This window comes from Ambystoma mexicanum, chromosome 4p, assembly GCF_040938575.1.
Source record: "Ambystoma mexicanum isolate Mex_15411 chromosome 4p, UKY_AmexF1_1, whole genome shotgun sequence".
In the NCBI taxonomy this organism is placed as follows: Eukaryota; Metazoa; Chordata; class Amphibia; order Caudata; family Ambystomatidae; genus Ambystoma; species Ambystoma mexicanum.
In genome coordinates, this window is record NC_090927.1 from 379978902 (window position 1) to 380005558 (window position 26657).

The 26657-nt window shown below is 44.3% G+C and overlaps 1 protein-coding gene across 2 annotated transcripts in view; it reads right to left on the bottom strand.

Moving 5' to 3' along the window:
- Positions 1 to 26657, bottom strand: part of KCNS3 (potassium voltage-gated channel modifier subfamily S member 3) — an 837604-nt gene that overhangs the window by 175944 nt on the left and 635003 nt on the right. For both annotated transcript variants that reach the window (XM_069605923.1, XM_069605922.1), the window contains one exon: positions 13001 to 13147. In XM_069605923.1, coding sequence (XP_069462024.1) covers positions 13001 to 13105 — 105 coding nt within the window. In that variant the 5' untranslated portion in view covers positions 13106 to 13147. The remainder of the gene's footprint in view (positions 1 to 13000; positions 13148 to 26657) is intronic.

The following is a 26657-nucleotide window of genomic DNA, read 5'->3' on the forward strand; positions in this document are numbered from 1 at the left end:
GATGACATGACAAATGTCATTGATGGCATCACTGATAACACTCCATATTAAAATAATTTTAATGAACAGTCCCTACAAGGTGTAGTGTTTGTATTGTTGGTAACAAGATGTCAGGCATGATCAGGAGATCTATCATAAACGTCTTAATGTATTAAAGAACGTTTTCATCTAAACAAACCATTATATTCGAGTAATGTTGTGAATACAGGAACCTAATCATATATACACATAGGCAATTGCTGCAGCATGTACCAAAAATAACAATATTTTTAATCTGATAATTTCCGATAGTAAATTAATAATTGCTACCTTATCAAAGTTTAGCGTAATGTTAAACATGGAATAAATAGCTAACAATTTCAAACGTATGACATACTTGTGTTAGTACAAAAAATACATATGAAAACCCAGAATGCATACACATGAGAGCCACATACATGGAAACTAAAGTAAGGAAGACAAACAACAGCCCCAAAAAGTGACAAATAACATTAGAGTTGATTATCATGTGAACAAATTAATTCTGTGTTTGAGGACTGCTCATTGCCCCATGTATGTGAACTATGAGGTCAAATCAAATTCTATGGAAAGTACTTTAAGAATATATAAGACGGTTAATGTATGTATACATAGCACCATTTTAATTTTTTAAAATCTCATTGGCAGTAAAAATAAAAACCTGCCTAGACATGTCAGTGAACAAAAATAAGTGACCCGGACATGTGATGATATCAATGACATTTGTGATGTCATCTTTCATGTCCTGGGTGTTTGTCTTTGTAGTGCACAGGGGTGGCGCGGGTTATGGTTGCTTAGCTTACCATAACTGGTGAATTTCTTGGGGGTTTCGGTTTTACTTGTAACCATAACATCCATTTAATAAAGTTTTTTCATTTAATTTCTTGGGTTTTTATTAGTGCAACTTAACCATAGCATCCCTTTAACAAAGTTATTTCATCATATAGATCAGTTAGTGCGGTCACAGTGTGTTGTGGTGTGTAATAGTAATTGATTACATTGAGGTTGCCATTAAAAGCCACGTTTTGGGATATATTTTGAATTTTGAGACATATTTGCCTACCTTCATTCTTTTGGAATATTTTTCCAGACTTTAAGGGCAACTGTGATGAAAAATAACCTCCAAAATATTGTTTGGAATATGGATATTGCCTGCAAATTGTCTCGTTAGGCTTTTGAGTGAACAGCTAGTTGGTATGGCTTCCCGCATTCTGAGAAGTAATATTTGCATGTTGAAAAAAGGGTGTCGTAATATGCAATGCTTTAAGTGACATCCTGGATTTAATATGAAGAGACAGAACACCATGTATTAAGGTCCAGACCAAAACACACCCAGGTTGAAATAGCTGATTAAACTGTAAGGGCAAATATGGTTTGAGAAGAACCAAATAAAGGCACTAGGAATTTGGGAAAATGGAAGGGAAGTTCTTTGAATACTACAGTCATCCCACCAAATAGTGTTGGTGTGAGGCAACAATTGATGGGCTGGGGCTGACAGTAAAAGATGTTATAGCAGTAACATTTGACATGAAGGTTTTGAGAAATGAATTCTTGATGACTACAACATATGTTTTGATGGTCATCAAGATCTTTTGAAGAGAGCACTTCTACTGATGGGAGGCGGTGATTTTGATGTGCTCTCCTGCCCAGTATAGAAGCAAGCAAAAAATGGTGCACTAAAAATACTGATGCATGGAAAATCATCAGGTCCTAAGGAATTCCAGATGAGATTCATGCCAAATTTGAAAAGTTTTCAGTACAGAAAAATACATAAGGATATTTTTACCAGGTAAAAACTGCCTTCTGCAGAAACGTCACTTATAAAGCTGCTTAAAGATCCAGAAACGATCCTAATGAGAGTACCAGTTATAGATCTATCTAATTGCAGAATGTAGATTTTACAATCATTTCACTGAGTTTGGACTAATAAACTGAGTGTATCACTCGTAACCTTTTCATCATTCTCAAAACAGTTTAGTTGGGGGCTGTCACGGACCTTCAAACCATATAGCTCTGTTGAATCCAATTCATATACATATTCACATACATGGTCAGGAGTAGCAATGGCAGTTTTAAGTCTTGATAACAAAACAAAAACATGTTGGTTCCTAACTAGGGCAGGTGACTTTTTTTTAATGACACATTGGGCCTCATTCCGAGTGGGGCGGTAAGGAATACCTGGCACCGGTAAGGAAACCGGTGCCCCTATGGGGGCTCAAATGGGAATGGGGAATGGCTTTTTCAATGGGGACTTACCGGTCCCACAAAGGTCGGACTACACTGGTAAGTCCCCATTGAACCAGACCGGTGCTGGTACCGTTATTGGTGGCATTCATGGTGCAAATAGCGCCATGACTACCTCCAATCTCGGAATGAGGCCCATTGACACGTTTTGGTTTTTCATATCTATTTGAAAAATGTAATAAACTCATCATGAGTTAATTTGCATGCACATGTGTGTGTGCCTGAGGATTTTGCATTAAATAATACAGTATAAAACACAAAGTGCTTTTTTGGCATGACAAGTTAGATGAATACTGCCAAAGTTAATACATATGATTAATAAAATATGACATTCTCTCCAGTAGTGCTCATTTTGGTTTTCAGCTTTGTCGAACAGTCTGTATTGCTTTGTGTACATTGCTTTCATAGGCGACATGCATGTATATAGTTTGCGGCTCTCACTGCTAATGTTAGTGTTCGGGGATAATGCAGATTTGCTCCTGTCCTGTATACTTACGAAGACTTCATTATTGTCACAGAATGCGCAGACATGTGTCCCCAATGCCTTTATATACTGAATTCAAACAATGTTCCCAAACTAAAACTAAACCAAAACCCCAATGCTAATGTAGTCCTTTACATTACTGTTTAACTGAGGCGTATTTCTTCAATGGCATTCCACGTCATGTCCCTAAGTATAAGCATCTCTCCAAAACAATATTTGGAAAAATATAATCTGCTTGAATACGTATTCACAAATATGGCAACAGAAAAACGTGAACAATATTTCCTGTAAATGATTACAACAAAATATAAAAAATGTTTCCACCACCAAATACAACATTAACTCGAAACTAACAGAATACAAATACATTTTAAAACACAGTACAACAGTTACAAAATACAAACTAAATCATAAACATTCAACTTGTTAAAAGGAAAGTTATAAGAACACATGATCCATTCCTTTTTCAATGTTTACTGTATTCACTTTTTTATAGAAAATCCCAATTCACAATGTATACGTGGTTGTCGAGAATAAGGTTATCTAGGCTGCCAACCAGGTTTCGGCTATGATGGCCTATTCATTCTTCCTTACCAATCCTGCATTGCAGCCACCTCATTTTCAGTGGTGAAGTTTTCATTCTCATTCACGGCATTTGCTAATTCGCATTTTGAAAAAAATCCAAACCTCTGCTGGCTTCTATATAGATATTCGTATTTGGATCTGACTTGTGGTTAATCATTTCTCTTCTGCCAAACAGATCCACTTTAGGAACGGCACCCTAAACTTCTATCACCCATGTTAAAGCATTGGAGGTATATCCACCTGTGAGTCACTATATGTTGTGCGCCCTGAGGCCTGCAGGCATGTAGCGCGGTTTATAAGAATTCCAATAAATACATGTTCCGTATGGGAAAGCATCTCCTGTACTAGTAGTATTTCTCCCACGATTCTCCCTTTGAACTCGATGTGGTCTTTACATGCTGGCCAGTGCAGAATTAAGTGTCTGTCAATCACTACTTCTCCTAAATCACACTGTTGACAGATTCTGTCCTCCCTAATGTTGTTGTTTCAACTGTGTTGGCCAGCCTATTTCCAGTCTGCATTCGAATTGTGTTTGGCTGTGATTCTTGCTTGTAACTAAGCTTAAGTATTCTCCAAGTGTCCATTTTTGCCCAAGTTACCTGTGGCATTCTAGCATGTTGTGCGGTCCTACTTCTGCGCTCCAGTTTATTGGGTTTTCCTTCTTTAATTAATCTTGTATTACGATCTTAACACCGGAGACCAGTCTTTAAGCATGAGAATGGGATTCAAACCTGTGTGCTCTGCGTTGTCTTGATTTCAAAACAAATGTCTTTCCCCTGAGCTATCCTCCTGGCTTTGTTCCAGGTCCCTAGCCAATTTCCCCTCCTGTCTGGTTTTCTATGTTGCAAATGTGTGCAGCACGGCTGCAGCAAAACTACAGACCGGTCATAAAATGTGCAAGAGAATTTCTGGAGAGTTTGACAGTTTTTTCTAGCAGGGCATTGTAGTGGGGGGAGTTTCAGTACCTGCACGTAATATAGCATGATAATGTATAAATGTGACATTTTATGTTGCACCGCGGGGGGAGGGGATCTCCCTAGTTCTGCTCTGCATCCATGATCTGAGATGTTTCTATGCACATGAACCAATCGTTGTCAGAACTGCAGGTGCAGAATGTCTGTGGGGGATTTGGCCCATTAGTGTGTAGTGTTTGACCCCAAACGACAGTCCCATAAAGTATAATAGGGGAGATGATGCTGTCAGGATGTTTCATCATTCAAATTCCTGGTGGCTTGAAATATGCTTCTTGGTGGCATAAAATGCACAGAAGACTTTTCCTTGGAGTGCTTTTGTTGACAGTTTCAAACTTTCAGATGCACTAAATCTGAGGCATAAGTAAGTGCAATCTGTAATGTCTTCACTATTTGTGGCATGGAGTAATAGTTTTACATTCGTTGCTATTTGCCTTCTTCTGGATAACCGTCATGTTGGTCTTATTTAGGTTCTACAAAGACCAGATCTTGCAATGTTCATCAAGGTGGTTAAGATTGTGTAGGAGACATTCTTTGGTGGGTGCCAATCTCACCAGGTTATCAACCTGTAGCAGGCCTGTTATTTCTGAGGTGTTTTTTTCTCAGTCCAGGGGAGTGGATTCCTCTAGCAACATAGAGAAGTCATTGCTATAGAGATTGAACAGAGTTGGACTGAAGTTGCAACATAATCTCACTCCCCATTCCTGTGGTTTGAAGAGCACAGTTGGTGCATTGTTAATCTTCACCTTGCAGCTGATTGAGTTGGATTAGTGTGTTCATGAATTCTATATTGTCATTTGCTTTCCCTCTCTATTCCAACCTGCAGTAATTTAAGGTTTGGTTCTGAATGCCAGATGAAATCATATTCTTTTTGGAAATATTTTCGGCAAGAGTGTGTTGCCTGGCTTTCTTCAATAAATTGCTTTGAAAATAGAATGCAGAGCCAAAGTCTCATAATTAATATTCATGAGGCTAAAAGTTTGGCCTGGGGAATGTATGAAAGAACGAGCAACTGCCTGCAGATAGGGGAGAAGGCAGTGAAGAAGGTGTCTTCCGTTGACTACATTGGGTAATATTTTTGGCGTGTGGCACTTGGGTAGACCATTTATATGAATCTGTGCTAATCCTTACCCAGGTCGTGTGGGGGATGGGGAGGCCACTTTAGCATGTCTTTTATTGCTGGATCAATTGTGTCTCACATAGAGACTAATACGGTGCCTGCAGCCTAGCATAGTGCAGAACTATGGGGAAACATGCCCTGCCCTAAATTGGTGGTGACTGAGAATCTTTTCTGAGGTCCCTATGGCATGTTGCGAGTAGCGCATCTATGCTTGCTATTGCAGCGTGATAGGGAATAGACAGGATTTGCTGGTTGAAGCCACTGGAGTACTGGGCAAGGTGGTAGCTGAACCATGGGTCGGGGTCTAGCAGGAACACTGGAGGCTTGGGGCTCCATTGGGTTAGAGATCTAAGAAAAGGGGTTCTCCTGCTAGAGGTTTTGGATATCTGGGCGCACCCCTAGGTGAAGGCCTGCAATTAGTTAGGGAGACCTACTGGCATTACCTCTTGAGACAGAAAATGGAGAAGCTGGCTTTTACTCCCATAGGAGGGGAGAATGTGGAGATAAAGCTCACACTGTGGAGAGTTTAGTATTTGGGGTTGTGTGTATTTGCCCAGTGTACGGGACTACATCTTATGCTGGAGTGGATTCCCTAGAAGTGGCAGCAGTGACTTTGCCGTTCCATGGGGTTACCCTTGCCTTTGTATCAGGCTCTAGTGATAACCTCACTCTGCGCACAACTGGGCATGTGTTTGTATTTTGTCTCTTTTATTGGGACTTTCGAAGATTCCTCCTAATGCCCCTGTTTAAGAAAACGGGGGAGGGCAGCACTAAAGCACATACATGTGCGATGAGCCTAAAACATAAGATTGAAGGTTAAATCGAGCTGGTAATAGGGATGGAATTTGAGTCCCAATAAAGCCATAAAACAAAATGAGATGAGGCTCCCCTGGGAAGGGAGGGGAGGGTTGTGTTTATGTGCCATCTTCATTATATGAGTGTGTCTTAATGAGGCTGTGTTTTGTGCTGCTAGGAGAATGCAGCGCCATACCTTTTAATGGCGATATTCTGTGCGATATTATTTATTGCTGTTCTCGTTTTTAAGGAATGTGCTGTGATTATTGCTTTTGTTTCTTAGGTCTTTGGGGTGGTCAGTAGATGTGAATGTGTCTTTACCCTCTTCTGTCCAGAGGAATGTGCGAGAAGGAGGATGAATGGTAACGGCGCTTTGGAGTGGCTGTTCTCGTGTATTTGTTCTGGGCTGTTTTAATGTATAGACCCAGTTGACAATGGTCTGAGTGGCGATTTCTCTTTGGCAAATAATTGATTTCAGATGTAGTAAAACCAGTGATAGCATTATAGATTATGTTGCTGCCCTAAGTTAATTTAAAAATAAATTGCCCGAAGGTATCCTTCCATTGACGGATTTGACAATTAACGCTCTTGCAGAGGTTGAATACCTTCTTGCCATTTGAGTTAGTGGTGTTATCCTAGCTATTTGTGTATGTATTGGGCTATGCGAATATGGTATATGTCCTGAGAATATGTGTCTGTGCCCACACAGAGGTAAATATCTGATTGCATATGCAGAATCTTTAGATATGTTGATCCAATTGTGTATGGAGCCCTTCTGCCTTGCCAAGATCCCTCTTCCCCCCCAGATATCTGTCCCCTTGTCTTTTGATAGCTGGGCAATCATGGATAGTTGTGTTGTCAATCCTGGTTTCTTGTAATATCATGGCCCATCACTTTGCAGAAGATCTGCATTTTTGTGTTTCTGACCAACTAGCCATGAAGTTATATCCTGGATATTCCAACGTGTCACTGTGAAAGATTGTATGTTAGGGGTCTAGGGTCCAAACACATGTTCAGAATAAAATCTGCATAACCAACAGTATTTCTAGGAGTAGGCCTGGCTCATGCGAGAGCCGTGGAATTCCAATAAAATGTTAAGTTCTCTTTCGTTTGTTTTTCGTGTGCTATATTTTGGCAACTATTCTTAGTGTTATACAAGCATTTCTATATCTCTCTTTCTACACATATAAATATATATGCGCACACATACATATGTAAACACACATGCATACATGTCTATAGACACACACACATATGCTTAGTTACACGTGCCTATAAATACACACACATACATGCATTCACATTCATATGTAAACATATTAATAAACGCATACATGCATACACATTTCCGCACACATAGAGATAGGTACGTGCCCATGAACACACACTTACATAGGAATGCATTGTTTGCCAGTGTCAGCAGTAAATGAAACGAAGTGCCTAATGTTAGCGATTACATGTATGACTTGCTTCCAACTACAACAAAAGATCACACAATGTCTCATACGTAAAATTTAAAGTCCTGAGGAGAAGATAAATGGGTTAATGGAAGCCTTGCAGAATGCAGGGGCAATTATGTGGTTTCAGATGAGGACATTAGGTGCTCCAGGTCTCTTGATTCGTGATATTCAAGTAGAATAAAGAGCCTCAGACTCCAAGTGCTCTGAGGATCAAGGAAGACGGCAGAACTCAACATTCTGTGCTCAATCACTCCACCTGGGCACAATAATACATGTTGCTAGGCAGAAAGGGGGCACATTATGTTTGTCACAGAAAGGGCAAAGCTGCTCAAGAGGAAACAACAGGATCCACCATTAAGAAGCCAGTAATGAAGGCGGGACATCCACTATGATTGACATGTGTGCTCCCCTGCCATCATTGCATACTCAAGAAAGAGTGGGAGCATTAGTCCACTACTAAGGTAGTGTGTCCTGTCCCAGAAGACACATACAGAAATGCATTATGATGGCTTGCATAGGGACAGTCACAGGGAGCATTACAGTGAGGTTGTGGTCTTATTCCAGTGGCCACGTGGCTATGTGATATGATATAAGTCATCTATAACTCGCCTGTACACAAGTGTTTTTAGGCGCGACAAGACAAGTGAGGGAAGACAGAGGGAGGACAAGACAAATATCTTTCTAGGTCTTGTGTCATTCAGATCGTGCAAATATGAGAACAAGAAGTGCAAGGGGAGAGGGAGGGGAGAAGTGCAAGAGAGAGCAAAATTAAATGACATCAAACTTGTATTGGGAGATCCAAGTATATAAGACTTCTTATTCACGAAAATGGCAAGTGCGTAGAACAACCTTCCAACAGGAGTGGAAGAGGGCATTCAGTGAAAGAACCGAACAGGGACTGGGACAGATATGGGGCAATAATCGTTCTCTAAGAGCAAAGACTGCACTGGAGAGGAAGCAGTCTCCATGAAGTACACATATGGGCAGACCAGGCAATCATGATACAATAAACTACATGTATATGGTGTGCTCTTCATTCATCATCATCATTCCTCTATCCGGAGGAGTTGTGAAATACCAATATTAGGGGATAAGTCACAATGTTGAATGTACATACACACCTCAAGAAAATGTTCTTTGTAGTAAACTTTGTTCAGTTATGCACAGACCTAAGAGTTTTACATGAAAACGTGGGGAATGGCCACTATAGTCCTTTATGATCGCATGAAACAAAAACCCCTTCATTAACCCGTGATTTGCAGATTTGAATCTGGGTTGTCTATGAAATATTTGTAGTCACACAAAGAAAATGGTGGAAACAGAGTTCAACGTCAAGGTAAGAAACTCCACAGCATACAATCAGTCACTTAATTCTACGGTTATTTGACATAATTTTTAGCATGTGGTGTGAGGGTGCATGGCAATCAGCACGTTCCAAAGCCAGGCACGAATGTACAGGAAAAGCCTGCTTTCAAATGCAGTTGGTGGCTTCCACGTGCTACCGGGGCCATTTTACTTCCCAGGTCCTCCATTCTCTGACTGGTCCTCCATTCTCTGACTGCCCCCCCCTTCCAACACACCTCTCAACAACCCCTCCCCCCACCCACTCTCGCACATTTTCCGCGCTGCTGGTTGCCCGATCTTCCACCGCATACTCAGATGCCATGAAGAGCGACAAGGGACTCACTCCTTACTTTTCGTGAAGGGGCATACAGCTGCAAGCACTCCATCAACAGGGACATTTTTCTTTTTTTTCAAAAATACACGCTATTGCACCATGGACACTGGGCCCAAGTGCTATTAACACGTGCCCAAAAAGAATTCCCCAGAAACAATGTTTTTGCATCTCCATGAGTAGGTCATCAAATGCTCTGTTGCTTCTCATCATTCTCAACACAAAGAAAAGCTAAATCAGATAATCCTTTATTTAAATCCATGAAAGTACTAAATCACTCCATTTAACCTATAAATAAGCAGCAAAGCATGACTAATGAGTCACGGTCAGAGGATTCACCCTGGTAGGGAGGAGCAGGGACCACCGCCCGACCAGGGGTAGGCAGCCTACCAGGGCAATTCCAGAGCCAGTCTTACTCCAAAGGCGAGGCCCAGTCCCTGTTTCTTTGAGTGCGCTTTGTATGGGACTGCTGGTACTGCTAACTCTTCTATAATGCCTATCAACCTCTCTTCTGGCCAGAGTCCTCTCTTGACTTTTTCAGGACCGCACCTCCCAAAGTGCACCGGGGTGCATCCAAGAAAACCCCAACAGGAAGCAGGGGATGGAATAGAGAATAGGAATGGAATGGTCTCAGATTCTTCCTGCCAAGCAGAGAGGAGACACCAAACACCTGACCTACCAACACCAGACTGGCCCCAGGGGAATGGTGGGGCAGCACAAAAAAAAACAGAGGGCAAGAGGGGACTTCAGGGGACATGCAGAACAGTTCCCCAAACCCAACTTGAAATGAAACACACCAGCACACAGAGAAATCCACAAAGAAAATGAGCAGCCTGGACACATGGTTGCCACCCCGCAAATGGAGATTGAAAATGGGGTGGGGCTAGAGCCTTTGAGTAGACGAGATCATTGAGGGAGAGGGGTGAGAGGGGTGCAGGTAGAGAGGGAGGGAGATTAGAGTAGAAAGATGCAGGAAATCACAGGTTGGTGGAAGAGAGGTGAGAGAAGAAGATGAGGGGAGTATGTAGGAAACCGACAGGGAGAAGGGGTGAGATAGAAGTGATGACTGAGAGACAGGAGGACAGGGATATAGTTTGAGAGCCAAGCAGACAAGGAGAGGACAGAGGGAGGAAAGGGGAGATAGACACAGAGGGAGATAGAAAGACTTAGTGAGAGCGAGCGAGAGAGCATGCCAGTCGAGATACCTCATTGAAACCGTTCTACTGCCAAAAGGGAGAGGATCATTTAGAAATTCATTGATGGCGGTAGAAAAAGAAGGCCACAGCCTTTAGGTTTCCCTTCCAGATTTTAAAAGATCTAGACAGTAGGGGTCACCATGCTTTAGTATACAGTGGGAACAATCTAGTGGTCAGGGGCACATGGGTTAAAGTGGAGGGAGCACACGTGGAGGTCGGGAGAACCATAGGGATACCCTTAGTTTTACCCACCCGAGCCTTCCCAAACCATTTGTATAAAATGTTAATAAAGCACGCTAATCTTGATCTGGCTATGGACTTTTAGGCCATCTGTGACAATATCAACTAAAAATAAATGTGGGTGAAGAGGCTGTGGTCTTTATATTACCTTGTCTGTGATGTAACACTATATGTGACACAAATATTACGTGTGACACTGAGTTTGTTTTCTACACCAACATGTGTCCCACTAGCCTTACTCGCGTTAGTAAAAACACCTGGAAGCGGAAATCAGACTAGCTGGCCACAGTTCAGAAGATCCCAATTCCTTCTTCATAAAACACTTCACAGACCCAACCAGCAAGTGATGAACTAATGCTGCCAAAGAGCGGAACATGAAATAAGATCCCGCAACACATGAAATCCTGGATTCATACATTAGGGAAACAGGCATTGGGCTGGGGGCTCAATAATGAGAGTAAATGGGAGCAAACTACAATCATTTTTGTAATTCCATCCTAGGCACTACTGATGTTATGTGCTTCCTACATTTTCGGCTTCATTTCACATTCATGATAACGGCCTATGTTTTTGTTTCATGTAACACTTCAGCTATATGGGAGCAGTCCTACATATGTGTAAATGCAAGCTTTCTTCATATCTAAAGTTCTTCAAACAGGTAATTTGGTCACTTATTGTTAACAATCATGCTAATTCAATTGTCATTGGTGACTGACAGTAACTCAGTATATGACGGAAGACACCTTAAAGTACATTCGATATTGATCTCCAAAAAAAGAACAATGCTAAACCGTTGTTGAAGTTTGAGCAAACTTGAGTCAGTCAACCAGAAGGAGTCGCCTTCCGGAATGACTCATGTTAGCATTGATTCATTGCACTACTGACTCCCTCAAACAAACTCCCTCAAACAAAAGCATTGATTAATTGCACTTCTGATTCCCTCAAAAAAAGCATTGATTCATTGCACTACTGACTCCCTAATACAAAAGCATTGATTCATTGCACTACTGACTCCCTCAAACAAAAACATTGATTCATTGCACTACTGACTCCCTCAAACGAAACAGTGATTAATTGCACTACTGACTCCCTCAAACAAAAAGCATTGATTCATTGCACTGCTGACTCCCTCAAACAAACTCCCTAAAACAGAAGCATTGATTAATTGCACTACTGACTTCCTCAAACAAAAAGCATTGATTAATTGCACTGCTGACTCCCTCAAACAAACTCCCTCAAACAAAAGCATTGATTAATTGCACTACTGACTCCCTCTAAAAAAACATTGATTCATTGCACTACTGACTCCCTAATACAAAAGCATTGATTCATTGCACTACTGACTCCCTCAAACAAAAGCATTGATTCATTGCACTACTGACTCCCTAATACAAAAGCATCGATTCATTGCACTGCTGACTCCCTCAAACAAAAGCATTGATTCATTGCAATACCGATTCCCTCAAACAAAGGCATTGGTTAATTGTGACTCCCTCAAACAAAAGCATTGATTCATTGCACAACTGACTCCCTCAAACAAAATCTTCATTGGACGGTTCATGGGCTATTTTCACAATTGTTCACAAAGGTGGTTCTTGTGCCCAACTGCATTATGTTTGGCAACATCCTAGGCTGTAGAGGATTTTAATCTGTATGCCAGGCAGGGGAAGAGGGCAGAATGCTAGGGGGAAAATGGTGGACAGAAGGTGGGCATTGGACCATGTTATGAAAAGCAGAGCTACTCATGGGAAATGGTCATGAGAGTAAATGTACAGGCCTGTTCCAATGGTCAGATCAGAGAAACGAGGCAATACAACCATGTTTGTACATTTAAATGAAAGTGGGAATTTCCGGTCTGGAATTATTAAACGTATCACGGAACGTGCAGAAGTACAGAAGGAAAAAATCGGATTTTTTTTAAAATCCAATGTTTTCATTCAACATCATAACCCAAAACATTTGTGTGTAGTGTTTAAAAGGTTCAAATGTAACCATGAGCACATCAATTTAAAAAAAAACGAAAGCCAAACATGTGGATGCAGAAGAACTAATGCAGGTTCATGAATGCAAGTGCATTTCAGTCATGCCGTAGTAGCATGCACAGCTCACAGGAGACACGGCAGAAAGCTGCCCGATGGGCTAAATCCTTTGAGAGTCAAAAGCGACAGCACATTGGAGACAGCGCCTTCAGCAGCCTAGCAAGTATCCTCACCTGCACCGAGGGATGCAGCCCCAGAGGCTGGATGCCAGCTTGTGCAATAGACGAAACAATGGATGCTTTGGCATTTGATGACATCTGGAATCCTCCAAATAACATTGTTTTATACAGGCTCAAACGTTGCTTTACCTGTGAAATGACCTGCAGAAAAGAAAAGAAAGAAAAATACCGTCACTTCAAGGGATAAGGATGTGTAGATTGTGTCAACAGCATATGAGGCGTCAGACCATATACAAATAGTGAACCAGTGAGCTCCAAAGCTCGATCTTTGATTTTGCAACCAGAATGAGGCAACAGCACCCAGGACTCCCTGACGACCTTGCGGTTCACAGCCCGCTGCTTGAGTAAAGGACCAGACTAACCAAAGGACGCTTTATATGGGTGTCAGCACCATTACTGTCAGGTCCGCCTGCTGTTCCAGGTATTGCAGCCATCAATCCGGTTATGTTTTCGGTGCTCGCTGTCCTGCAACTTTTCTTGGGGATCACACTGATCACGTGCAATAGCCAGAGTTGAAATGGTATTTGCAAGTATCAGACAAGATGGTGAAGGCGAGCGTCCCCCAGATAGCACGATCCTCCCCACAATGAGAGACAATAATGGACTCTGCCAGGATGGGAATAAGGCCAGGACAAAGTGCGGGTGAGCTTAAATGGGAGTTTATCAATCAGAATAGGGCATGCAAAGAACTCTGCAAACTCCGAGAGCGCTCTGTCTGACAATAGCAAAGACAGGCGTATATATTTACAAAAAGCGTCATAAGAACCTACATGCTATAGGGGGCACAAGTTCGTGGGGATTGGGTGGCGACGACTAACTATAGGTGCTGCTGCGATGTGGTTTGCCGTGGCTGGAGGACGTCACTGGTTACCCTCGTGGGTTGGGCTGGGCCTGGCAGGTCAGCTGGGCTCATCCGGGCAGTGTTGTTGTGCCAGCCGTGACCAGTGTCAGTGATGAATGTCTTTCCTGACTTTCTGCCCTAGGGCGATGCACACCGCAGTCATTCAACATTGCAATATTATCTTCCCTGGTAAATCTTCCAATAGGTTATTCTACAGGTTAATGCAACACAGGAGGAATGCACCTAGAGTGGGGTCTTTTGGTGATACATCAATACATGGTTACCATCGTCCTGTTGACCGGGTATCATAGGTCGCGGGGTTGCGTCTCAGGGCATGGGACAGGCGGTCCGCGTTATCATGTTGCGTTAGAAGTCATTATGGATGTGTTCTTGTAGTGTTGCCATAATATTGGGTGTCCTAATTTTACAGGGGCCATTAACCTAAGGTGAGCCGGTGGGTCGTGGAGCTTAAGAAAGGGCGCCTTTGGATCTGTGTTTTCAGGCCAGGGTTTACTGCTGGGTTGTAAATAATTGAGGTGGCAGGCCGTGGCCTTGGGTGCTGCGGGGGAATGCAAATATTTGAAGCGGCTCCAGCCGAATTGGGGGAGGTGGAGCAGAGCAGCACAGGCCTCTGCTTTTTCGTCTGGCAGGCTTCACTGGGAGGAAGGGGGAATGGCCTTGCATGTGCTCACAAAGGTATTTTCCTTGTGTGTTGCAGATCTAGGTCGAAGAGACATAAACATTCACATAATATACAATACTCATTGAGTCTTTTCAAAGCTCACATTTTTTTTGACATTGTTAGTGCCTTTCATATGGCCATTTCGAACACGTTACTTATACGCTAAGTATTTCACAACCACAACATTTTGTTACATGTCTATACATGTGCGGTAAGTGAGGTAGTAGTAAGGTTGGTGGAGCACGCAGGAACAACCCACCAATAAGACTGACGGCAGTGACACATGGTGAGCTTGGACATACATATGGTGCATTTTCGTGCACCCCTTACGTGAGCTCCCAATAGGGTTGCATTTGTCTTTCCTTGCACTCTAGCAGCATTAGTTCAGTTATGGCATGGGACCTTGGGGTGCAGGCTTCTTGGTAAAACACAAAACATGAAAAACCCCCGGGACACTTTTACTGTTTGCGCATAGTTACAGGGATGTGGGTGCTTCATCCCTAATGTCATAAGCACACATTCTGCCATTTTTATGGAGTTTACAGGTTTTTAGTCAGAGAGGTCATGGAGAGAAAAGTTTCATCACAGGTGGTTTGCACATTAGTAGTTGGGGACTCTGCTTTTGTCAGGGGACCATTTTACAGTTCTTTTCCACCCTGGCCCTGCTGGCTGGGTCATACTGGAGACAGCGATACACTGCGGAAGGTGAAATGTTACAGTGTTGGTATCTAACACTAGCTCATGTCCGTCTGTTTGTGGGAACGGGCTCTCAGCAGATCTACCAGAGAGCTGTGGCCACGGGGATAATTGAAACTCTCCAAGGGTGGGGGCCACGCTGCAGTGCACAGGGCTCAAACCATCTTTATTTCACAAAATGGTTTCCAGGGCCTAGCTAAATTGAACAGGTTTGGTCAATGTCTTCAGCCACCTGGGCCCTGGTGGCAGGGGGAACCCCTGACGAGCCATGGACTTCACCCGGGGAGAGGATGCAGGGGAGGGGGGTCTCTTGGACCAATCCTCCCATACATTTCCCCCCTTTCGTTACTTAAGTAACAAATACTTTAAATCCTCCAATCTCCTGCACTCTTCCTCGTCAGCTATAGCGTCATCCCATGGAGGGGTGCCTTTTATGGGCATCCATGCCCTGCACAACCCTCGCAGGCTTTCTCCTCTCCTAGCATATTCATCTGGGGTGCAGGTCAGGTATATACAACCGCTCTCCCCTCCTCGTACCATTTAAGTATACGGGGCTCTTTAATTGTAGTGTGCCATAATTTATCTACTATATCCTTGTCGTGGTACCTGGGCACCATCTGGAATCTTGACGTGTAATCTGTTCCTGTTTGTACCTGTACTTCCTGCATAGTTTGTATCGTACCGCAGGCGTTGCCCATTGTCACCATCATCATTGCACCATTCGGCACTGCGTTAGCGCAACATCGAAGACCCACCTGGCACAGGCAAAAAATAAAAAGAAGGAACACTACAGCCGGCATCAAAAATTTAACAGTCATTCCCAGCCACGATGGGACCCAGGAGAAGATGTTGTCGAACCATGCACTTTCTTCTGCTCCACCTTCCATTTTCATTCTTTCTCCTAGGTTATGTACTGCTTTGATCACATGGGACAGGGAACCGTTATCTGCGTCTTCGGAAGGTACGAAAGTGCAGCAGGCACTTCCAATTTTTCGGCAAACACCTCCGTCCATTGCTGTCAACAGGTCCAAGACATACCTATTTTGCATGGTCATTAGCCGCAGTGCTCGCAGTTCCACTTTTATTACGTTAAACCCTTCTTCAGTGTCATTTGCCAGCTGGATCAGCTCCCAGCGTGTGATTTGGAGCCACTTTGCATTTGCTCATGCCTGGATGCTTGGGATGAGTGAGGCAAAGAAAGTTTCTGCAGAGCTGAATAATCGATATCTATCCGGGATCTGTGCCAGCAGTTCTGATGATGCTTTTGATATGTAGTTCGATGATCGTTTGTTTCGGGACAGCACCTCCTCCTTGTTCCCGGAAGACAGGACATATACTTGACTGTGCAGTTGGCTGGGCCTCATTCTGCTGAGGTTTTTCTCGCGTTTTCTTGCTCCCATCAATGTGGCTTTCCGGGATCACCATTAGTGTGGAGTGTAGGGTGGCCAATGAGCAGCTCCCACCCCAGGATTGTGGGAGGTGTAGGTATGCCTGGTTGCCACATACCCAATAAGTGTCCATTAGGGCCGCTGTCCCTTTTCTCATATCTGGGATGGTGTGGGTCTAAGTTACAGTTTTTGTTTACCCCATGATGGTTCTCCCGTCTCCCTTGAAACACAGTTCATAGTTTCTTTCTTTCTGCAGCTTGAAGGGTTTTTCAATGGCCGTTACCCAAGTCAATTTTGAGATATGTTCCTTCCATACTGGTGTGCACGTCTCTTCTATGCATTGCAGTTTCTCTTGTGCCACACCTCGCAGTGCTTCAGCCTTGCACATTATCTCTTCGTCAATCCACTTATTTTCTGAAAAAAGTGTCCCTTGTATTATAAAAAATGGAACCTCCAAACATACCACTCCTACCGCCTTCGGATAACGGGTCTTCTCATTCTGCAGCATTTTAAAAGTCATTTCATGTGCCTGGAAGGTGTTCTTAATTCTGCACAATGTGAGATGAAGGAGACATTGGGCATCGACAATAGGCAACTCTTTGGCTAACAATACTTTGGGTGTGCCTGAAGCATAGGGAATGAGGGAGCAGACATAACAGCTCTCATTTGTGGTTTGCTTAGCCGTTGCACTCATGTCTGCATACCATTTATTTGTCTGGTGGGGGTGTCGTGGGTCTTCCATTTTGTCCAATCCCAACCCATAATATTCATCATATTTCCTCCTCCCCGCCTCCCTTTTCCGTCTGTTATTTCTTTTTCTAAGGTATTTCCCAGCTTCATGGGCGATGGACAGTGTGGGCCCCCCTTTCCCCCTCTCGCCCCCCTTTGCCCAGTCATCATATAATACTTCATATCTCGCTGTCATTTTTTCATTCTCTTTCTCCATGCTATCTAGCAGTGTGTTTTCTGTTCCGTGAGCGGGCACGCTGGTGGGGGTGTTATATAACCATGATATAACTGAAGGGTTACGATCATTTAGACTATGGGCATTGTAATTAGATACTTTTGGCGGGGAAGTTGTGCTGTTTTGCATTTTTTCCTGCAAACCTTCATTTTGCGAGATAGCAACATTAGATGGTGTCGTGTAATACCCCCATACCAGTTTAGTTCCATCCCATACCCAAAAATCACCTTCTTTAGTATTTACAATTGCTGTTTCATTTGTCACATTAATCCCGTTATAACCTCCCCCCTCGTTCATCTCGATAGAGATGAACGCTATAAACCAATATGTAACCAGGCCAAACAGTATTGTAAAAAATAATGTAATGCATACAGACAACCCACACTCATACGAATATCTACATCTCTCAGCTAAAAATTCTCTATATCTAATAAATCTATCCGTTGCAGGCTGCCCGTTAGTTGCCATGGTAGTTCCTGTTTGAGATATAAAAGTGCATTAAGTGCATGCATGTAAACATTTTTGTTGGCACTACCAGTGCCAGGAGGTCATGGAAGGGAGATGGGTCTGGGTAGGGGAGGGGGGTTGGGATGTACAGAGAAGGGAGCAGACAATATACATGTTTTTCACATTATTATTTACACTTAAATCCTTCTTTTTTTTTGTTTTTTTGAATCTTTTATCTTTATCGATAACCTGTAATATAATGGTTCTCGTTAACAATTTTATCTGTCAGGTACACTTCTTTCACTCACATGTTCACGTTCACTCATCATTTTCATTAGTATTTTTTGCTGTTGTCTGTGCCTCCTCATCCACCTCTTCCTGCACACTATTATATGCCTTTCGCACATCCGTCAAATGTATCCAATATTTGAGCCCCTTTACTTTTACAGCTGTAGGGGTACGAAACACCACTTCGTACGGTCCGTGGAACTGTGGGGCATTCCACCGGCGCACAAAGCTCCGGACATAAATTAACTCTCCTGGCATTAATTGTCCCTGTACTTCATGTTCTACATGGGATCCTGTTGTGTTTCCTTCTTCCCTTGTGAATGGTGGAGAGAGCTGCTTTGAGATTGCGCGCGCTGCCCTAGTTAGCTTCTTCAGGTATTCTGTGAACTCATCTCCCAATATCGTGGCGCTTCTGTGTGCGTCTGATTGTTGGCGAAGTGGGGAATGTGCAGAGTGCATCCGTCTCCCTGTCACGATTTCGTGCGGGGACAAATCGCGGTCCTTGCTCGGCTGATTCCTCAGCTCAAACAGCGCAAGGGGCAGACAGTAGATCCAGTTTTTCTTTAATGAAAAACACAATTTGGACAGTCTCCCTTTTAACAGTCCGTTCATCTTTTCTACCACGCCATTACTTTGAGGATGATAAATTGAGCACAATTTATGTTTTATTCCCAATAATGTGGTCACTTCTTTGAAGAGCTTGTTCACAAAGTGAGTGCCGTTGTCTGAGCGAATTACGTCGCAAATTCCCCAACGCGGGAACACTTCCCTTACTAGGAACTTTGCAGTGCTTTTAGCATCAGGTCGTGCACATGGGCCTGCTTCCACCCACCTCGAAAATGGGCAAACAACCACTATCATGTAGCGTGCCCCATTTCACCTTTCCCCCATATCCGCATAGTCAATGTGCTGTTCTCTGAAGGGCCCTACCGGTTTTGGAATTGTTCCCCTGAGTGTTCGTAGCGTCATTCCAGAGTTATATATCTGGCACGTTGTGCACTCCATTGTCAGTCTGGATATGTGCTCCTGGAGACAGGGCACGAACCAATCTTCTTGTATCTCTGCTGCAATGTGTTGTTTGGTGTTGTGTGCTGGGAAGTGTAATTGCTGAAACGCTATCTCTAATAGTTTGACCGGCATTACTACTTTCCCTGAGTTATTTTGTCGCCATAGTACGTCTGTTGCCGATTTGCTGCACCCTCGTTTTTTCCACATCATCTTTTCATCACCACTTGCTCCTTCCTGCAGCTCTAGTATTTGTGATATGGGCATGGCATTGTATCCTTCTGGGGGCTCTTCGCTTGTCTTTTGCTGTAATATGTACTCACCTGTTTCATGTTTTTCAAAGTACGAGGCCTCCTTGGCAGCAGCGTCTGCTGCCGCGTTCCCCAAAGACACAACGTCTGTGTTGGACGTATGTGCTTGGCACTTCACTATTGCTACCACTGTTGGATCTTTTAGGGCCTCAATCAATTCCTTCAGTAGTTCTGCATGTTGCACTGGGGTTCCATCTGCTCTTCGAAACCCCCTCCGCCCCCATCTTGCTAGACCTCCATGTACTGTTGTCGTCATGTAAGCTGAATCTGTATATATTGTTACTGCACAACCTTTAGCTGCATGTAATGCTTCTATTAGGGCAATAAGTTCTGCTGCTTGTGCTGAGAAATGTGATGGAAGTCGATACTGTACTAGTATCTCATACTCACCTTCTTCTAACTTCACCACTGCCAACCCCACATGTTTCTCTCCTGTGTCCATGTCAATCGATGCTGACCCATCCACAAAGTACACCTCCCCCTCGCTCAGGGCATTCTCGCACACCACAGTGTCCTCCCCTGTTTCCCCTGTGTAAGTCGCACAATTGTGTTCCTGCATGTCCTCCAGTGTGCATGGTTCTGTGATGAATGTTGCCGGGTTTACTGTCCTACACCGTACCACATGGATATTGGCGCTGGACAATATTATTTCATAGGCAGTTGCTCGCTGTGTGGTCAGTGTACTTTTTGATCTTTCAAGTATCGCAAATAATGAGTGTTCCACGAACAACGTGACAGGGCACCCCATTACTATTATGGCACTTTTCTCAATGGAGAACGCGGCGGCGGCGAGAGATTGCTCGCACGCGAAATGTCCTTGCATCACCGCATCCAATGTGCCACTATAGTAAGCCAAGGGTTTGTGTCCTAGGGAAGTCTTTTGTGTCAGTACAGCTGTCATAAGTGTTCCCTTACAGTGTGAGAACAGGTAAATTTTGGTTTCATAATCAGGATTGGCGAGTACTGGAGCACTCGAAATCAATTCTTTTAGTGACTTAAATGAGTCGCTCATCTCTTCTGACCATTCTATTTTCCTGTTCTCTTGTTGGGCCTCCTTGAGTGCTTGCAGTAATGGTCTGGTGTAGGCTGCATAATCTAATATCCATGCTCTACAATAGTTACACATTCCCAATAATTTCTGCATCTCCTTCACTGTTGTGGGCTCTCTCACTGACCTTATTGCTTCCACTCTGTCAGGGATTATTCTTTTTCCGTCTCTTGATATCAGCTGCCCCAGGTACAACACCTCTGTCTGACAGTATTGTAGCTTTCCCTTGTCCCCCTTGTACCCTTTATTCGCCAGCAGCGTTAGAAGTGTTACTGAGTCTTTTCTGCACATTTCTTCATTCTGCGCGCAGACGAGCAAATCGTCTACGTACTGAATGATCGTGCTTTCAACTGATAAATTATCCAGGTCTTCGTGTAGTATGCGGTTGAATATGCTTGGGCTTTCACAGTATCCCTGTGGTAATCTGCAATGTTCGTATCTCTTTCCCCCCAATGTGAATGCTGTCAGGTACCTGCTTTCTTCTGCCAAGGGGATGGAGAAGAATGCGTTTTTCAAATCGACCACTGTGAAATGTGATGCTGTTTTTGGAATGCTGCACAATATTGAAGCAGGGTTCGGGACCAGAGGGAACTCTTTCTGTATGACGTCATTTAGGGGGCGTAAATCCTGGATCATTCTCCACGCCCCTCCCTTTGCTTTTTTGATCGGGTAGATACAGGTGTTACATGGGAAATTTGAAGGCACTATTATCCCCTGTGCTATCAATGCATTCATTGTCTCTTTTATCCCTTCCTCAGCTTCACGGGACAATGGATATTGTTTCAATCGGGGCAAAATTGCCCCTTGTTTGAGCTTTATTACCACTGGTGTCACTCCATGCAACAACCCCACATCATGGGGGCCTGTTGTCCACAAATTGTTTGGCACCAGTCGCATGTCATCGTCAAAAAACGACGGTGGCGTTCCCAACACTGCCATCAACTGGACGGGAATTTGTCTAGTCTGAATCAAAATGTCACAGGGCATTGCTATTTCCATTATTATTTCACCATCATTTTCTGAATCAGAAAAGATATCCTCATCAGATAAGTCCCGTAGGGCAATATTGGCATTGATGCACAGTACAGTGCGCCATTCACACCCATCTATGTCCATCCCAATCAGTGCAATTCTTTTTGCTGATATCTGTACAGCATGCAAGTCTAAGGAGACCACTGACCCTGGTGCTATGTCTGGACGCACTATTGGGCGGAAGACAAACGCTGCGGGTATTATCCACTCCAACTTTTTTAGCTCAGGAACTACTTGAGCCAGTGTTTTTAAACCTTCAATGAACATTCTCTCATCCACTGGCAGGCCACGTATTTCCGGTGCAATTGTCTGAGCCTGTACCACCAGCATTACGCATAATGGGCATATCCCTGGTGTCGAACGCACTATTCCTCTTTCTGTGAATGATATTGTCATGTTAAGCTTGCTAAGAAGGTCCCTTCCGAGCAGGTTTATTGGCGATTGTTCATAATACAGTAAGGGTGTCTTTACTGTTTTACCCCCCACTGTCACATCCGAAGCTTCTGTGTAAGGAACTTCAATAACAGCCCCAGAGAACCCCTGCGTCTCTAACTTTCGGTTAGATAACGGAAACCGACCCTCCCTAATACATGATTTCTCCGCTCCCGAATCCACCATGAATATGAACTGCTTGTCTCCTATCTGCGCCCCTACCAATGGTTCCTCTGCTGCATCATAGGTTGTAGATAGAACAGGACACGCAAGTGTTCTCTGTGGGCTGTCCTATGCTGGGTGTCTCATTGCCCCCCCTGGTTGAACACACTCCCTGAAACTACTGATACACCACTATAGGGGGCTGGTGCTGGGGCTCCATTTGCTGTCGTTGCGAAAGGGTTGCCTGGGGTGTAGTGCATAGTGTCGTTGTTCTGTGGGTGATTCTGTGCTCTGTAGTGATGTCCCTGCCTTTGCTCAGGGTACCCCTGCTCTGGTTCCCTTTGTTGTTGCCCCATTGGGAGACCATATGGGCTTCCCGGGTGGGGGTGGCCATAGTGTTCTGTCTCTGGGAATCCGTTGTTTGTTCTACTCCTACATTCTCTAGAAAAGTGCCCCCACCTCCCGCAGTTCCAACAACTTCCCTGCGCACCTCTAGGACCCTGCCATCCGTTTCCTCCCATTCCCCCGTACCATTGTCCAACCCCTCTTCGACCCCTGTACCCACCTCGTCCCCCTCGAGGGGCCCACTCTTGCCACTGCGGACCTCCACTCTGCTCCTGCTCGTTCCACTGCTGTTGCCCTGCTCCTGCCCAACTCGTTGCCATCCTCCCCTGTATTGCTACCAGCCCCTTCTCCTCCTCGTCTCCCTCCCTGCTGTGTGGGAGCACGGCTACTGCTGCAGCGACCTTCACCAGCTTTGTTTGTACTAATTTTGCCTCGTCTGCCAATCTTCTCTGCGCTATCTCCTTTTCCCTCTCTTTTATTCATTTACAGTGGTGAACTATTATGCTCTGTATTTCGGGCCATCCTTTTGCTTCAATACCTGCTATTTTGTCAAGTGCTTTTTGCACCTCTTTTGGGAGCCCCCTCTTTATTATGAAGTAGAATAATGATGTTGATTGATACCAGGGCGTGCCCATTTCTGCTCTCCACATCTCTTGGACCCGAAAAATGTAATCCATAGCATCTTCCCCGTCATTCATTGTACATTGCATTACTGACTGCAAATCTGGGGTATCTGGAAACGTCTCCCGTAAGGCGTCCCACACCCTGGCACGTACTGTGTTGAAAGAGGTGCCATCATGGCGGTCGCAGTCTAATGTTACTCCCGGGAAGCCAGCCTTTACCCATACTCAGTCAGCTTGATCCCCAACTGCTGATACTAGCAAACTCTTCACATCGCCTATTGCTAGAGGTACCCCGGCTGTGTGTTTCTCAAATGCATATATCCACTTGCTTGCCCCTCCTGATAGCGGGGGCAATAACTAACAAATTGGCCTGATCCATCTGAGCCCATGGTATGTAATTCAGCCTCCCTCCTCCCCTGTGTATTAGTGGGAGTTGTAACCTCCCCTTTGTCGTTGTATCTGCACTCACCTTCGTTCCGGTTTTTCCTAATGGTGCCATTTTCCCCAACCTGTTCCTTAGTCGTCCTGTCCACTCTTCGTCCATGGTTCTCCCTGAACATGCGCCATCCAACCCCTCGCTTTCCCCTCCCATTGCCATGCTTAGTCTTTCACTTTCCTCTAAATCTTCTCCTATATCACACAGTAGCTCCTCTCTACCTCCTGTAGTCCTTATCTCATCATCAGTGCACCCCTCTCTTCCCTCTAGTTCAACTATTCGGGTCGGTTCTTCTTGTATCCTAAACAGTATCTGTCCTTTCCACCCTTCTTCAATTGTTTTATTCTCACTCTGCGCTCTTGATGCAGGCTCTGACCTAGCAGTATTGATTGCAGTCCGTTCACATATGCTTTTTATTCTCGAGAGCTCGTCTTTGGCTATAGAGAGCCTGGACTCTAGGTCTCCTGTTAATTTCTCTATGTTCACCATTGGTGTACTTACCTGGTCTCGCTCTCTATGACTCTCATATGGTGGGGGTGCTGTTGGCCCTTGAGTGGTAGTGGTCGTCGTTGGGGGTACATATGTTGGGTCACTGTATCCTTCTGCGGGCACTGGCTTATTTAGTATTGGGTACAACCTAGTTACCTCTATCAGTGGCTCCCCTTCTGGCAACACCTTGTCATCTTTTGGTATCAGTAATGGATTGTCAGTGGTAGATGGCAGATCAGTATCTAATTCCCTTTTCTTCAGCGGGGGTATTTCTTCAAACAACCTCCATAGGTCTAATATTTCTCTCCTATTATGTAGCTGCTTCCCCTTGTATTTCAAACGAATGCATGTAGCTACCATATCTAGGACACTCTTGTCAAACGATCCCCCTTCGGGCCATATCTGAGGTAATCCTTCTCCCTTCAGCTCTGTGATCCACTGATCATGATATTTCTTAATCCGTTCAGCGTACCCAGTTAGACTCTTACAAATATGTGATAAGGGTGTTTCTGCCCCCATACTTCGTAGTTGCTTGATACTGATGTGCTCTATATATGTCTATATCTTAATATAGATGTATCACCATATGAGTCCACGTATTTATGTCTTACTGAGCGTGGGGACCTGCGTGTTTTTTTTTCCGCCACCTGTACAGTATGAGAATGGCTGCGCACAGCCTCTATTCTATACACTTTATGGGGCACATACAAGAGCAAACCATCAATAACGTCAGCAATTTTACCCAACAATTCAAAGACATAAACACTCACTTTACCACATTACACTCTTCTTTGTGATATTTCTTCTGGTCACACTTACCATAACCATACGATAATTATGCATTTCTGACCACCTTTACACACTCATTATAACAAATATGTTCTGACACATACGATGCTTACACACCCATAGGCAACACTCTATTCATAGCCCAGTTTGTCCTCCCTTTCCTCCCTTGCCAGCTGTCCCTTTTCGTCTTATTCTGATATGTATTCGTCTCCTAGTTTTGATATAAAGTTGTCTTTCTACTTAAATTATATCTTTGTTCGTACTAACCCTGTTTATTTTCCCGTAAACCCAGAGAGAAGAATAGAAAAAATAGCAGTCACTAATGTATTCTCTGTGTCTTCCTTTACCAGACACCTTTATCTCATTTTCCACTTCTTCATATATTCCCAGTACTAGTCAAGATAGCACTATGCGGCGCCGCCTTCCACCCCCTCGCGGAGCTAGGTTCCCGTCTCTTTATCTCTGTTCACCTCTTAATCCTAATGGCCATATGTGAAGAAAAAGCAAAGAAAGTTTAGAGTGGTCCTTAGTAGACCCAAAGTGTCCCCTTTCAACCAGCCTCGTTCCCTGTCCTATATTTCCTCCCCTTCTCCCTTTATGGTCGCGAGCACTCAATACTCATGTGCCCGTCTTGAACCGAGAGTCTCCGAAACTGGGTCCGTCCAGGCAGTGTTGCCGTACGCTCAACGGTCAGCCCCGGCTCCGGCGAGCGGTACTCAAAGGGGATTTTTCAACCGGGATCCTGTACCCTCTCTCTGTTGAGTGCGCACTTCTGAGCGTACCGGTCGCCGTTGGCGGGCAGCCTTCCGGAGCTGGCGCACCGTGCGTATCCCTTTTCGACCGGAGATTTTCGTGCCAAAGGGGACGGTAGCGATATATATATATGTTAGCAGAAAATAATAATCACACTTTCGGGGTCACCACTGAAGGCGAGCGTCCCCCAGATAGCACGATCCTCCCCACAGTGAGAGACAATAATGGACTCTCCCAGGATGGGAATAAGGCCAGGACAAAGTGCGGGTGAGCTTAAATGGGAGTTTATCAATCAGAATAGGGCATGCAAAGAACTCTGCAAACTCCGAGAGCGCTCTGTCTGACAATAGCAAAGACAGGCGTATATATTTACAAAAAGCGTCATAAGAACCTACATGCTATAGGGGGCACAAGTTCGTGGGGATTGGGTGGCGACGACTAACTATAGGTGCTGCTGCGATGTGGTTTGCCGTGGCTGGAGGACGTCACTGGTTACCCTCGTGGGTTGGGCTGGGCCTGGCAGGTCAGCTGGGCTCATCCGGACGGTGTTGTTGTGCCAGCCGTGACCAGTGTCAGTGATGAATGTCTTTCCTGACTTTCTGCCCTAGGGCCATGCACACCGCAGTCATTCAACATTGCAATATTATCTTCCCTGGTAAATCTTCCAATAGGTTATTCTACAGGTTAATGCAACACAGGAGGAATGCACCTAGAGTGGGGTCTTTTGGCGATACATCAATACATGGTTACCATCGTCCTGTTGACCGGGTATCATAGGTCGCAGGGTTGGGTCTCAGGGCATAGGACAGGTGGTCCACGTTATCATGTCGCGTTAGAAGTCATTATGGATGTGTTCTTGTAGTGTTGCCATAATATTGGGTGTCCTAATTTTACAGGGGCCATTAACCTAAGGTGAGCCG